Source organism: Diabrotica virgifera, chromosome 9, assembly GCF_917563875.1.
Source record: "Diabrotica virgifera virgifera chromosome 9, PGI_DIABVI_V3a".
NCBI classification, from domain to species: domain Eukaryota; kingdom Metazoa; phylum Arthropoda; class Insecta; order Coleoptera; family Chrysomelidae; genus Diabrotica; species Diabrotica virgifera.
The window spans coordinates 64,016,421-64,029,210 of record NC_065451.1 but is presented as its reverse complement, the minus strand read 5'-3'; the positions used below and the strand labels follow the sequence as shown (position 1 = coordinate 64,029,210).

Below are 12,790 nucleotides of genomic sequence, written 5' to 3'. Positions count from 1 at the left end.
ATGTAAAATAAAACAACAGTATAACCTACAAATTATGACTTATGCACATTTTATAATCTTTGCGCCCCAAAGTCACAGTTGTGGCCCAAAATCAATTTTTGCATATTTTCGCCTCCTACACGCATTTTATTGTATTAATGCTCCCTTAATAGCACAGTATTCACCCTTAAGTGGTCGCTGAGCAATGGCGGATCCAGGGAGGGGTGGTGGGGGCGATTGCCTCCCCTCTTAATCCAAGTGATATTATATTTAAAGATTATAAAAATATTCATTTATTTTTATAGAAATACTTATATTATATTATTATTTTTATAAGAATGGCGTACTTTTATGCTTTAGCGACAGTGGCGGACCCAGCATCGTTAGGAAGGGAGTGCCAATTGGCTAAATTTCTATAAAAATAAATGAATACTTTTATAATCTTTAAATATAATATCACTTGGTTTGAGAGGGGGGCAATAGCCCCCATCACCCCTCCCTGGATCCGCCACTGCTCAGCGACCACTTAACGGTGAATATTGTGCTATTAAGGTAGCATTAATGCAATAAAATGCGTGTAGGAGGCGAAAATATGCAAAAATTTATTTTGGGGCACCACTGTGGCTTTGGGGCGCAAAGAACGTAAAATGTGCATAGGTCATAATTTGTAGGTTACACTGTGTTGTTTTATTTTACATAAGTACTTTATCAATAAAACGAACAGATGACGAAAAAAAAAACAAAAACTGGAGCCCGCCAAAGCATATTATGAGGTTTACGGCACCACTGTGCCGTAACGGTTGCATATACGAAAAAAATGAATAAAACCTAATTTTTAGAGTAAATAGTGGTCTTTAACTTTGTATAAGTTTTGTTTAAAAAAAAAAATGCATAGGTAATGAGAAAATTGTAAAAACATGCTCGCCATGGGATAGGGGTGGTTTCTGAAGTATATTTTCAAGAATAGGGGTGGTTTCCGCAGGGATGTTGCAACAACCATATATATTTTTGAAAAGCACTATTGATGAAGCATATGGTTATATGGATCAAAAGTCAAAAAACGAAAAAAATTTTCAGCCCCCCATTCTGTTGGATTTTTTTTTGGCCACAGGGGTTGCACTAGGAAGTCGCTTTTGGTGTCCATGCATGGGTAATAATAATGTGCACAAAATGATGCATGAAGTATATTAATAAAGTGCATTGTGTGTGAAGGATTCCAAGAAAATCACTTTATTTATTAATTCTTCTTTTTTTGGGGTGGTTCCGGGGAAAAATGGGGATGCATTATACAAATTTGTAAATAGCTCCAGTACGTGGGTAATCGCTAAAAGTCTTTTTACTCTAGCATAAACGGTTCAGATGGTATAAAAAGGGGTTTTTTAAAATGTAACACACTGTAATTAAAAATAGGGCAATTACCCTTAAGTGAAACCTATACCAAAAAATCTGTCACTTATTTGTGAATAATTGCCGCAGGATTTCTTCTTAATTTCCGTTACAGTTACGGAAAAATATATATTTTTTAAAAACATCTTTTTTAAAAACTTGTCAATTTTGGGGCGCCTTTCTGGAAATAAATCGTATGGGCCATTCCACGAACATACGCCTGTTTTGGATTACTTCGACAACGAATATTTTACTGTGGAACATAAGAAGTACGAAAGTAAATGGCGCTAATAATTATTCCAATAAACAACAATGTAATTTGCAATTTACTTTCGTTCTTCTTATTTTACACAGTAAAATATTCGTTGTCGAAGTAATCCAAAACAGGCGTATGTTCGTGGAATGGCCCATAGAAAATATAGTCCTCTTCATATTTCTATAAAAAAATTTTTTTGTAAAAGGTACAGGAAGGGCTACGTTCCGCAAAAACCACAAATTACTCCCTTTAAAGGGGGAGAAAAGCGGGGTTCCGGGGCGAAATTTTTTCAGAAAAAGTTAGTCTTATAATAAGCACCCCTTGATATAACATAAAAAAAAATAAAACCTGACTTGTGTCCATTTTGCAAGGTTCAACCTCTGTTTCCTACACTATATTGTTTTTACATTCGACCTATGTAAATAGCTATTTGTATAACAAGGGAGGAAAGTGCTACTTTTCCTCCCGAGAATGAAGTTTACTGCCCGACGCGTAGCGGAGGGCAGTAATCATTCAAGGGAGGAAAAGGCACTTTACTCCCATGTTATACATATGGTTTTTCCACCTTCCTCAAATAACAAGTCATTTTTTCATTTTTACTTAATTTATTTATGTAACTAACCAACAAAAATTATTAGAACTAAAACTAACAAGTACGTACAATATAACTGTCAACTGTCAAATATAAGTCAAAATAATAATGTAAACATTGTTAAATCAAAATAAAAATTTACGGTTTTTTACCATTCTGCAAAATACAGAGTGTTTTATAAATAAACGTTAAAATGTATAGAAACTTACGTAATAGAAAATAGATATTGTACAGGGCGTCAATAAGTTACATTTCATGAATGAAATACCATGACGTCACTTTTACTTTTCCTCCCTAGGGAGGAAAAATATTTTCCTCCCTAGGGAGGAAAAGTACAACTTTGCTCCCTACAATCAGGTCCGGGAAAGTATACTTTCGGTAGAGGTAGGTGGAAAAATAAATATCTTCTATAGTCCACAATTAGTTTCCTGCACAGGCAGTACAAATAAACATTTAGATTAGGTTAGCTTATTCTTTTCGATGATTTTAAGATGCATTTTCATTTATTAAAAATAATAAATGAAAATAATTTTTATCCTTCTGGAATCGGTACTCACCGGAAAGACCGCAGACGTTCTGATACAATTATCGTCTCTTTGTAACGACAATGAAGTCGACTTCGCGAAGCAACAAGACATTTACTTAACACACACACACTACACTAGGTATTTCATTTGAAAATTCAACTGTACCATGCCAATGGCCATTAGTTGTCAGGGCATTAAGGGGAACGTATTTTCAGCTGCAATGCTATTCAAATTGGGATTCATTTTTTTTTTCGAATCCTGAGAAAACTAATAAGTGTGTTTGAAAAATTTAAACGCAGAATGAAAGATTACGTTATTAGCGAGGGCCAAAAGTCCCTGAGAACTTCTATAATGTTTATTTTAATAAGTTACAGGGGTGAAAAACTAAGAGAAAATTTAGTGTGATTTTTAATTTCAAATATCTCATTCAAAATAAACTTTTTATTTATTCTAAGTGACTTTCGGCCCTCGGTAATAATTTAGTCTTTCATTCTGCGTTTAAATTTTTCAAAAATGTCCGTGGTAATATTTTCCAAATCTATCTTTGTCTTACAACGCACTCAGTCGAACAGAATATTGTCAGCATATTGTCAGTCAGACAGTGACAATCAGTGACAATTTTAAATATTTAACAGTGCATCGGGAATATTGTGAGTTGTTGTTTAAATAATATTGATATATAGTGTATTTGATAAATAATTGATTTAGGACGTGAACTTAATAAAAAGTTATTTATTGTGTATTATTTGTGGAAGATCCAAGCAGAGAATACATCAGGATAATATATTCTGTAATCCAAGTATTTGTTGTTAAAGATGTTCACAATTGTAAGCGTTCCATAGTAACAATATATTATTAAAAAATCACTTTAACACTTTTCCTCTTTTCTCGATTGAGTATTAGTTTTTGTTGTATATATAAATTATTACAATCACTGAATACATAGTTAGTGAAAAAATTATCACATTTATTAACTGAATTAATAATTTGCAATTATACAAATAACAGTTATCCAAGAACATTCAAAAGCCATCTCTTTAAGTTAATGATGACATTTTCAAGTAGAATGACATTCTCGTAATGTTTACATATCCATACCAGTGTGAATTTTACTACACGTAATTTGCCGTGTAAAGACAGAAAAAGTAGGGATAACCGTAAAATATTTGAAAATTAGGTACCGATGGCCTTAAGCTAAATAAAAAAATCTTAAAAGTGGTAAATAAAAATCTTACGAAATTTTTTTGATATACATAGCGGACAAAAAAATGCTAGAAGGCTTTAAGGACCTATTACAAAACTTGTAACCAACTAAAGCTCTAAGCATTTTTGTGTTCTATAATACATATAGAGATTATCGTTTGGTTTATGAGACATTCCTTGTCAAAAAGTTGTTGTTTAGTATTTTTAAACAATTTAATGTTATATCAGGTGATGGGAAATGTAATCGATTTTAATTTACAATTGTTTTTTGTTTTCAGGGAAATAATGTCATTCATCGAATGGGGACCAGAGGGTGTCAATTTATTTTCAAAGACTGGATGTAAAAGAATCAGCGCAAAAGTTGGCAAACTAGTGGTGCGGAAATATCCAGAGAAGTTGAGATATGAATTATAAGAAAAAAATCGACACCTATATAGCCACAATAACAAAAATACTAATTTCGAACGGAACACTCATTGGTGCTATTTATATAGTTTGTCAAATGTTAATCCAGACCCAGTGCAGATTGACCTTAATTCATCGTGAACAAAAAAAATAATAATTTAGTAAGGCGACACTTGAAATGTTCAGCTTGTCGTTCTTTTTCTTATGATAAGTTAGTTATCATCATAGGTAGCCGTACTTAAATTGCAGCTGCTCTGAAGAGGTTATTTGACTACGCAATCGTACTATTCTCGAAGGTTTCTCAGACAGGAAATTCTCCTTTGTCTAACGTCTCTCTTACCTTTACTCTTTCTTATATGATAAGTCTTAGCATTTCACACTTTAGTAATTATAATAGCATAAATTAAAAAAAAAAAAACAAAATAAGTTATCAATCGAAGTAACACAGAAAACGATAATAAATATCGTTCCCATACCACCAGATTGATAACAGGTGGAGTACTTTCTTTGTTTACACCTCCTGAGATTTTCAAAATTTATAAATCATACAGGATGCCGAGGAAACTAAGATGAGAGAATTTTAAATAATTCACATCCCATCTGCTCAGGGTGGTAGCCAACAAGAAAGATTCCTTAGTACTCAACAAAAGAGTAAATGAATTAAAAATTTATAAACATTTTCAATTTCTTTGCAACACGAACATGCAGCAGCTGCATAATACTATGGTTAAATCGGAGACTGCAGGAAGTGTATACCGGTTTCGAAGGTTTTTTCCTTCTCATCAGTAGTCCCATATCCAGTAGTCCCATATGGGAACGATATTTATTGTCGTTTTCTGTGCTACTTCGATTGACAACTTATTTTATTTTTCGGTAGATGGCTCTAGTTCATCCGCGGCATTTCGTTCTTTGCAATTCGGAAAGGCCCAAAGTATTGTACCTGAGGAAATCGGAGAGAAAAGAGGATATAGGACTACTGATGAGAAGGAAAAAACCTTCGAAACCGGTATAGACTCTTCCTGCACTCTCCGATTTAACCAGAGTATTATTATGCAGCTGCTGCATTTTCGTGTTGCAAAGAAATTGAAAATGTTTAAACATAAAAAAAAAACAATTCTAAACATGGTCCATGTATTCCAGTTTTCTAGCACTTTGGTATCAGCAACTCTTGGAATCCACGGTATTTTCATTTCTTTTGTGTTCCGTAGAAGTCGTATTCCATCTGTTTTAAGAAGCTCTGTCAATATTCCCTTTTTACTTGTCTGACTAAAGTATTCGTTTTATTTGTTGTGTTGTGTGTTGTAAAATTATGTGAAAACCAAGCTAGTAGTTGGGAAAATGCCCAACATATAAGAGAATACGAACTAGATATCTTAGGACATCAGGAAAAATAGAAAAGAAAAACTTCACTCCGGAGAAAATAAGCAGGAACAATGTAACTGCATTTATGATTAGTAAAAAACTAAGAAATTTGGTCATGGTAACTCATGGAGTTCAGAGCAAGTAATGGAAGAATTTCATACATCAAAATCAAGAACAATTGAAGCTGGCAATGGGATACATCAAAATCACCAACAATTGAAGCTGGCAATGGGATAAGACAGGGAGACTCCATTGCGTCCTCTATTGTTCAACCTGATCATGGATGAAATAATAAAAAAAAAGATACCAAATGGGAGAAAAACAACTTAAAATAATCTGCTATACAGACGACACAATACTAATCTCTCAAAGTGAAGATAATTTACAACGTATGCTGCACAATTTAACCCTTAACTAGTAGTCCAGGGCGCATATGTTTTGAGATAGACGTTGCAGAAATTGCTTGGAATTAACTCATATAATAATGATTGAGTTATCCTCCCACTCAAAAAGGTAAAAAAATTGTTTAAATAATCAAAATGTCAAAAAATCAAGGAAAAATTAGATTTTTTTCTTCGTTTTTTGATTATAACTTTAAAAGTATTCACTTCCGAGAAAAGTTGCACTGAGATCAAAGTTGCGTAATTAAATTTCCTACAATATAGGATTTTTTCAAAATTTTAAAAATTGTCACCCTTGTAAAATAGCAATAGTTGCGAAAAAACATAAAAAAAAAACAAGTACATATTTAAGGGAAAATGAAAATGTAGTATGTCAAAGTGTGTAAATAATTTTATTTCCTTAGCTGAGCGCTTTCGACATAAACGTCATCATCGGAGCTAATGCTAAAATAAAAAAAGAGATCTTGTAAGAACAAGAAGTACAAAACTCTTTTTTTACTTACGTCAAATACTAAAAAAGTACCGCTACATAGAGGTGTAAAAAGTGACGTTTATGTCGAAAGCGCTCAGCTAAGGAAATAAAATTATTTACACACTTTGACATACTACATTTTCATTTTCCCTTATTCATTCAAGTGTGTACAAACTTATCAGTCTTTCAACTAAGTACATATTTGCATTTTACGTTTTTCGACCATTTATGCTATAGTTAGGACCTTCATATTATTTTACCCAGAAAAACTTTATGATATAATAAAATAAAACTGTAAATTTCATTAATATCGGTTCAATAGATTTTGCAATCCAGCTTTCGCAAAAAAAAATTAATTTTTTCAAAATGTTGCAGGACTGAAAATAAAATAGATAGCAAGCTGAATTTTTTTTACATATAGAATAATACTGTACCTTTCATCTGCAATTTGCAAAATTAAAATCGGTTGACTACCGAGGCGTCAGGATTTTTTTTAAATAAACATTAATTTCTGGTGCTACGTGCAGGACAGCGGTGTTCGATTCACACAACTTGATTTCCACCAAAATTTTTTCCAATATTTATCTAATATATTATTTTCTTACTCTATATTTTGTTGTATTTTAACATTTTAATTACACAAAAATCAAACTAATTTGATTATTGTTTGTGAAATATTGTTTAACCTTTAACTACACGCGCTGGCGTACTTTGTACGCCAGATATAAGAATTCTACTGGAAATATATTTAAAAATTTAATTTTTGACCTTGCTTATTTTTCTAACCTATCACTGGAATGTGCTTTATAATTTGGTTTTAGTTTCGTTATAATCGACGTTCTGGAAAGATCGTAATTTACATTTTATTATTTGTTGTTTCCGGTGGTGGACAATATACCCCAGGATTATATTACTATAAGTCGTAATATAAGTACATATTTTAATTGTTTTTTAGTCATTATGGCAAAAAATATATTTTTCTTTATAAACAATACTTTTTCTCCTGTAAAAAATCACATTTAAAAAATTTTTTATTAGTAATTTTATTTATCATGGGATCCAGTTATTCCACGATTCCAGTTATAAATCCCAATTGGCTTACTGAAAAGGAACTCCAAGTATTCACTGATGCCGAATAAGGTTTATAACAAACAACTAAGTGTATTTTTTCAAAAAAAAAATTAAACGAATTCGCTGTTTTTAAGTGTATTTTCTTGTGGCGTACAAAGTACGCCACGCGTGTAGTTATGTTATAACTTGATGCGCGGGTAGTTAAAGGTTAAACAATTGCATATGTTTATAAATAATAAACTTTTATTCTCTAAGAGCAAACAGTAGCGATCAACAGGTAGCAACAAACGCGTTCCAAGATTGCGGCTTTAATTTTGAATATTTTGTCGAGATATTTGGTACACATATTCGTAATATAATAAAGAATGGCGGTACAGAGTACCCAATTTCAGAAATATGTTAGTATGTGGAAATTACTCTATAAATAAATAATATATTGAAAAAAGGAGCCTGTACCGCCATTAAGAAAGAAAAAAATACACTTTCTCCAAATAACCTTTTTTATCCGGTGCCTAGATTTTGTGTCACATTGGAACTACTAAAAATCGATTTTTTTATAACAAGAAATCGAACGTCACTGACTTCGCAACATTTCGCGCCTATGTGTATAAAAATTATTGTTTTTGATAGTATAAATGTCACTGTCAGTGTCGAATTACCGACGCACTGTTGCCTCACTTTTGAAAGTTCGCAGAACTTTCGCAATCTTGGACTGCGTTTGTTGCTACCTGTTGATCGCTACTATGTGCTCTTAAAACATATGAACCAAGAAAGTGTTTGCTGAAAAAAGTGGTATTTCAAAGGACAGACTATGTGTTTTTAATTTGCAATAAACAAATTTATTTATTTATATCGAAATGTACTAAAAATTAAAATTTATCAATCATTATCAAAGGTCATTGGAATGCCCAATCAGAATGAACGTATCCGTTGTCCTGCGCGTAGTACCAAAAATTAATGTTTATTTAAAAAAATCCTGACGCCGTGGTAGTTAACCGATTTTAATTTTGCAAATTAAAAAATGAGAGGTACGGTATTCTTCTATATGTAAATACAATTCAACTTGCTGTCTACTTTATTTTCAGTCCTGCAACATTTTGAAAAAATTAATTTTTTTTTTGTGAAAATTGGATTGCAAAATTTATTTTGCAAAATCTATTAAACCGATCTTAATGAAATTTACAGTATTGTTTTATTATATCATAAAGTTTTTCTGGGTGAAATATGAAGGTCCTAAGTGTAGCATAAATGGTTGAAAAACGTAAAATGCTAATAATTATTTTTTTATGGATTTTTCCCAATTATTGCTATTTTGCAACAAGGATGACAACTTTTAAAACTTTTAGCTAATCCTATGTTGTAGGATATTTAATTACGCAATTTTTATGTCGGTGCAATTTTTCTCGGAAATTAATACTTTTAAAGTTATAATCAAAAAACGAAGAAAATAATTGAATTTTTCTTTAATTTTTTCACATTTTGATTATTTAAACAATGTTCCGGACCTTTTTGAGTGGGAGGATAACTCAAATATGAGTTATTCTCAAGCAATTTCTGCAAAAAATTTGAGCCACCTCTCAACGTCCAAATGTACTAATATTTTTACAGATGCGCCCTGGTCTATAGTCATTACGTGGTCAAAAAGACCGCACGTACTACAAATCACTAATATTTCGGCAAAAATTTACATTTGGTAACCACAGTCTTCACTAGCTTACTTATTGCATACATGGAGCCTCAGTACTAAATGCTTACATGCCCTATCCATCTAACCGTGCTACCTTAATGAATGTTACAACGTCAGGATCCCCGAAATTTCTATACAGCTCAAAGTTGCAACGTCTGTGCAACAAACCTTGTTCTTTTATACACAGAAGGACCAAGAGGTGCTTAAAAGTTTCGAGTAAAAAATCCTAAGAAGAATATATGGAGGAAGATGTAAGTAATGAAGTCAAATTAGTCTTCTACGAGCAACTAGAAGATGCTTTTAGAATAACTAACATTATTTCCTGTTTATAGCTGACATTTTGTCAAGTTGGGTTGAACTTCGTGCTTCTTAGTTTTTATTTCATTCCATTCGTCTGCCCATGAACTGATAGTCTAAGAGCTGGGAGCGGATTTTGTGCGTGATAAGTAATATGGTAAAACTATACGGGGACATATTGAATTAGTTGTGTACATGACTTTCACCAACGGCCGGAAACCAGAGTTGGGGCCGAGGGTAGTTATAAGGGGTCAAAGTCGCGGATTTTATAATTTTTTTTATGACGCTCATGATCGAGATAGTGCACCAAAATTTGGGAAAAAGTAGGTCATGACGTAACTAAGTAAAATCTCTAGGGGCGCAACGCTACGTGGCCGACAACGTGGTGGGGATAGGGGTGAATATAAAAAATATAAGGGGTTTTTTGCGACGTTCGTGATTGAGATGGTGCACCAAAATTTGGCTGTAAGTAGACCATGACATAAATAAGTAAAATCCCAAGAGCCAGAAACCAGAGTGGGGGAGGAAGGTAGTTATAAGGAGTCAAAGTTCCGTTTTTTATAATTTTTTTTTTTGACGCTCATGATCGAGAGAGTGCACCAAAATTTGGGAATAAGTAGGTCATGACGTAACTAAGTAAAATCTCCAGGAGTGGAACGCTGTGTGGCCGACAAAGGGGTGGGGCAGGGGTGAATAGAAAAAAATGTAAGGGGTTTTTTTGCGACGTTCGTGATTGAGATAGTGCACCAAAATTTGGGAATAAGTAGACCATGACATAACTAAGTAATATCCCCAGAGGGGGAAACGAGAGTGGCGGACAAGGGTAGTTATAAGGGGTAAAAGTCGCGGTTTGGATTATTTTTTTTTTGTGGCGCTCATGATGGAGATAGTGCACCAAAATTTGGGAGTAAGTAGGTCATGAGGTAACTAAGTAAAATCTCCAGGGGCGGAACGCTGCTTGGGGTACAAAGGGGTGGTATGCAGGGGTGAGTTTAAAAATATATTGGGGTTTTTTGCCGGTCGTGATTGAGATAGTACACCAAAATTTGGGAATAAGTAGATCATGACATTACTAAGTAAAATCTCCAGGGGCGGAACGCTGCGTGGGGGACAAATGTTGTGCCGGGTCACAAAAAAATAATACACACTGCGACTTTGACCCCTTAAAACTACCCTCATTCCCAACTCTGGTTTTCGGCTCTGGGGATTTTACTAAGTCATGGTCTACTTATTCCCAAATTTTGGTGCACTATCTCAATCTAGCATGTCGCAAAAACCCCTTATATTTTTTATATTCACACCTACCCCTACCCCTTTATCGGCCACGCAGCCTTCCACCCCTGGAGATTGTACTTAGTTAGTTCATGACCTATTTATTCCCAAATTTTGGTGCACTATCTCGATCATGAGCGTCACAAAAAAAAATAATAAAAACGGCGACATTGACCCTTATAACTACCCTCGCCCTCCACTCTGGTTTCCGCCTCTGGGGATTTTGCTTAGTAATGTCATTGATTAATAAACACATAGATACCTCACCTTAAGGTAAAACCGAATTCAGTGTTAAACTCCGCCCACTTACACCTCTTTGCCCCTCATGTCTAAGTACTACCTGACTGGACGGTGGCGACATTTATTGAAATTTTTGCCAAGATTGAAAAATAAATTTGAGTTGCTTGGCTGGCGTAATAGACAACGATATAAGGGTAGTATTCAGCATTTTCACAAATAATTTTAACGAGCTTGTAATCTCTATTTTGGAATTCCTATTTTACTTCAGATAAAACGCTAAATATTGATTAATAAAAATAGTGAAGCGGTTTCCTAAAAATGATTTAATTATTAATACACTACAAAAAACCAACAAAATAGAAAATACACAATAAAATTAGCAGTGATAATTCACATGTAAATTATTTTTTGCAATTTGTAAAAGAAATTAATTTTCAGAACTAATGCGAAATAAAATATTTGAAGTTGATATACAGAATTTCTTTCCAGATCTAACCCATTCACTCAAGGTAAAATATTGCAAAACCTCCGAATTTTAAAGAATCCATTTTATTGGCATGAAATTTGGTATACACATAGCTAAAATATCAAAGAAAAAAGTGATATTGTGCCACTGTGAGCTTTTGCACTGGGGTTAAGTATCACTCCTTCTCGGGAGTGAAAAAATATACGTTCAAGATAAGTCCAGAATTGGATAAACTGATTAATACTAACAACTTTTGGTCCATAGAGTTTTTTCAATAAGTCAATACTTTTCGAGTTATTTTCGGGTAAATATGATTTTCGCAAATTACTCAATAAGTAAGTATTTAATCGAAAAAAAAGGTATATGTAGCAGAAATACCTATAGTTTTTAAAAAGGTAAAAAAGTGGTATACGTATGAAGTCTGTAGATCCAGCAGAAACATAGTAGTAGGTATTGAAAAGTGGGTCCTTATTCGTCAAATTCCAAATCGAATATTTCAACGTGAAATAACCAAAAAATGAAGAACTTTTCGGGAAAAACTACAACTTTCTTTAGTGTTAAAAAAAAGTTTATCTTTATTTTTGTTTAAGTTTCTAGCATCGAAGTAAGCAAGATATGGTCAAAATAAATTTGGCCCCTATTTTTATTTTTGGTACAAAAGTCGTGAAAATCACCCCCTAATTAGCATCCGAAATTAAATGAATCGAAACGGCCTTACAATTTACTTAACTTGTTTATTTTTTATATTGTCTGTAAGTTCCATCTATTCAAAGCGCCTATTTTTGAAAAAATTGGTTTTAAAGTAAAAAACAATTTTTTGAAATTCTGAAAAAAGCATTTTTTAGACTATAAAGGGGGTTTTGCTTTTCTGAATATTTTATATTTTTTGTTTTTTTTAAGACAAAAATAGGTTAAAATATGGCTGTTAAAATTTTTCCAAAACTTACAGATCATAGAAACACTACATACGTAAAGTAATTTATCAAGCGGTGACGATTAATTTAATTGTAGACGCTAATTAGGGGGTGATTTTTACGATCTTTTTTTACAAAAAAAAAGGAATCATTTTATTCTGAGCGTAACTTACTTACTTTTGATGCTAGTAACTTAAAAAAGAAACAAAAATAAAGCTTTTTTTAAACATTTTAAAAAAGATACTGACTTTTCTCCAAAA

General features: G+C 32.9%; 1 protein-coding gene across 1 annotated transcript in view; it reads left to right on the top strand.

Annotated features, from left to right (window-relative positions):
- Window positions 1-11,619, top strand: part of LOC126892876 (torsin-1A-like) — a 40,712-nt gene extending 29,093 nt beyond the window's left edge. Inside the window, exon 5 of the mRNA XM_050662694.1 lies at window positions 4,222-11,619. Coding sequence (XP_050518651.1) covers window positions 4,222-4,357 — 136 coding nt within the window. The 3' untranslated portion in view covers window positions 4,358-11,619. The remainder of the gene's footprint in view (window positions 1-4,221) is intronic.
- The last annotated feature ends 1,171 nt before the right edge of the window (window positions 11,620-12,790 follow it).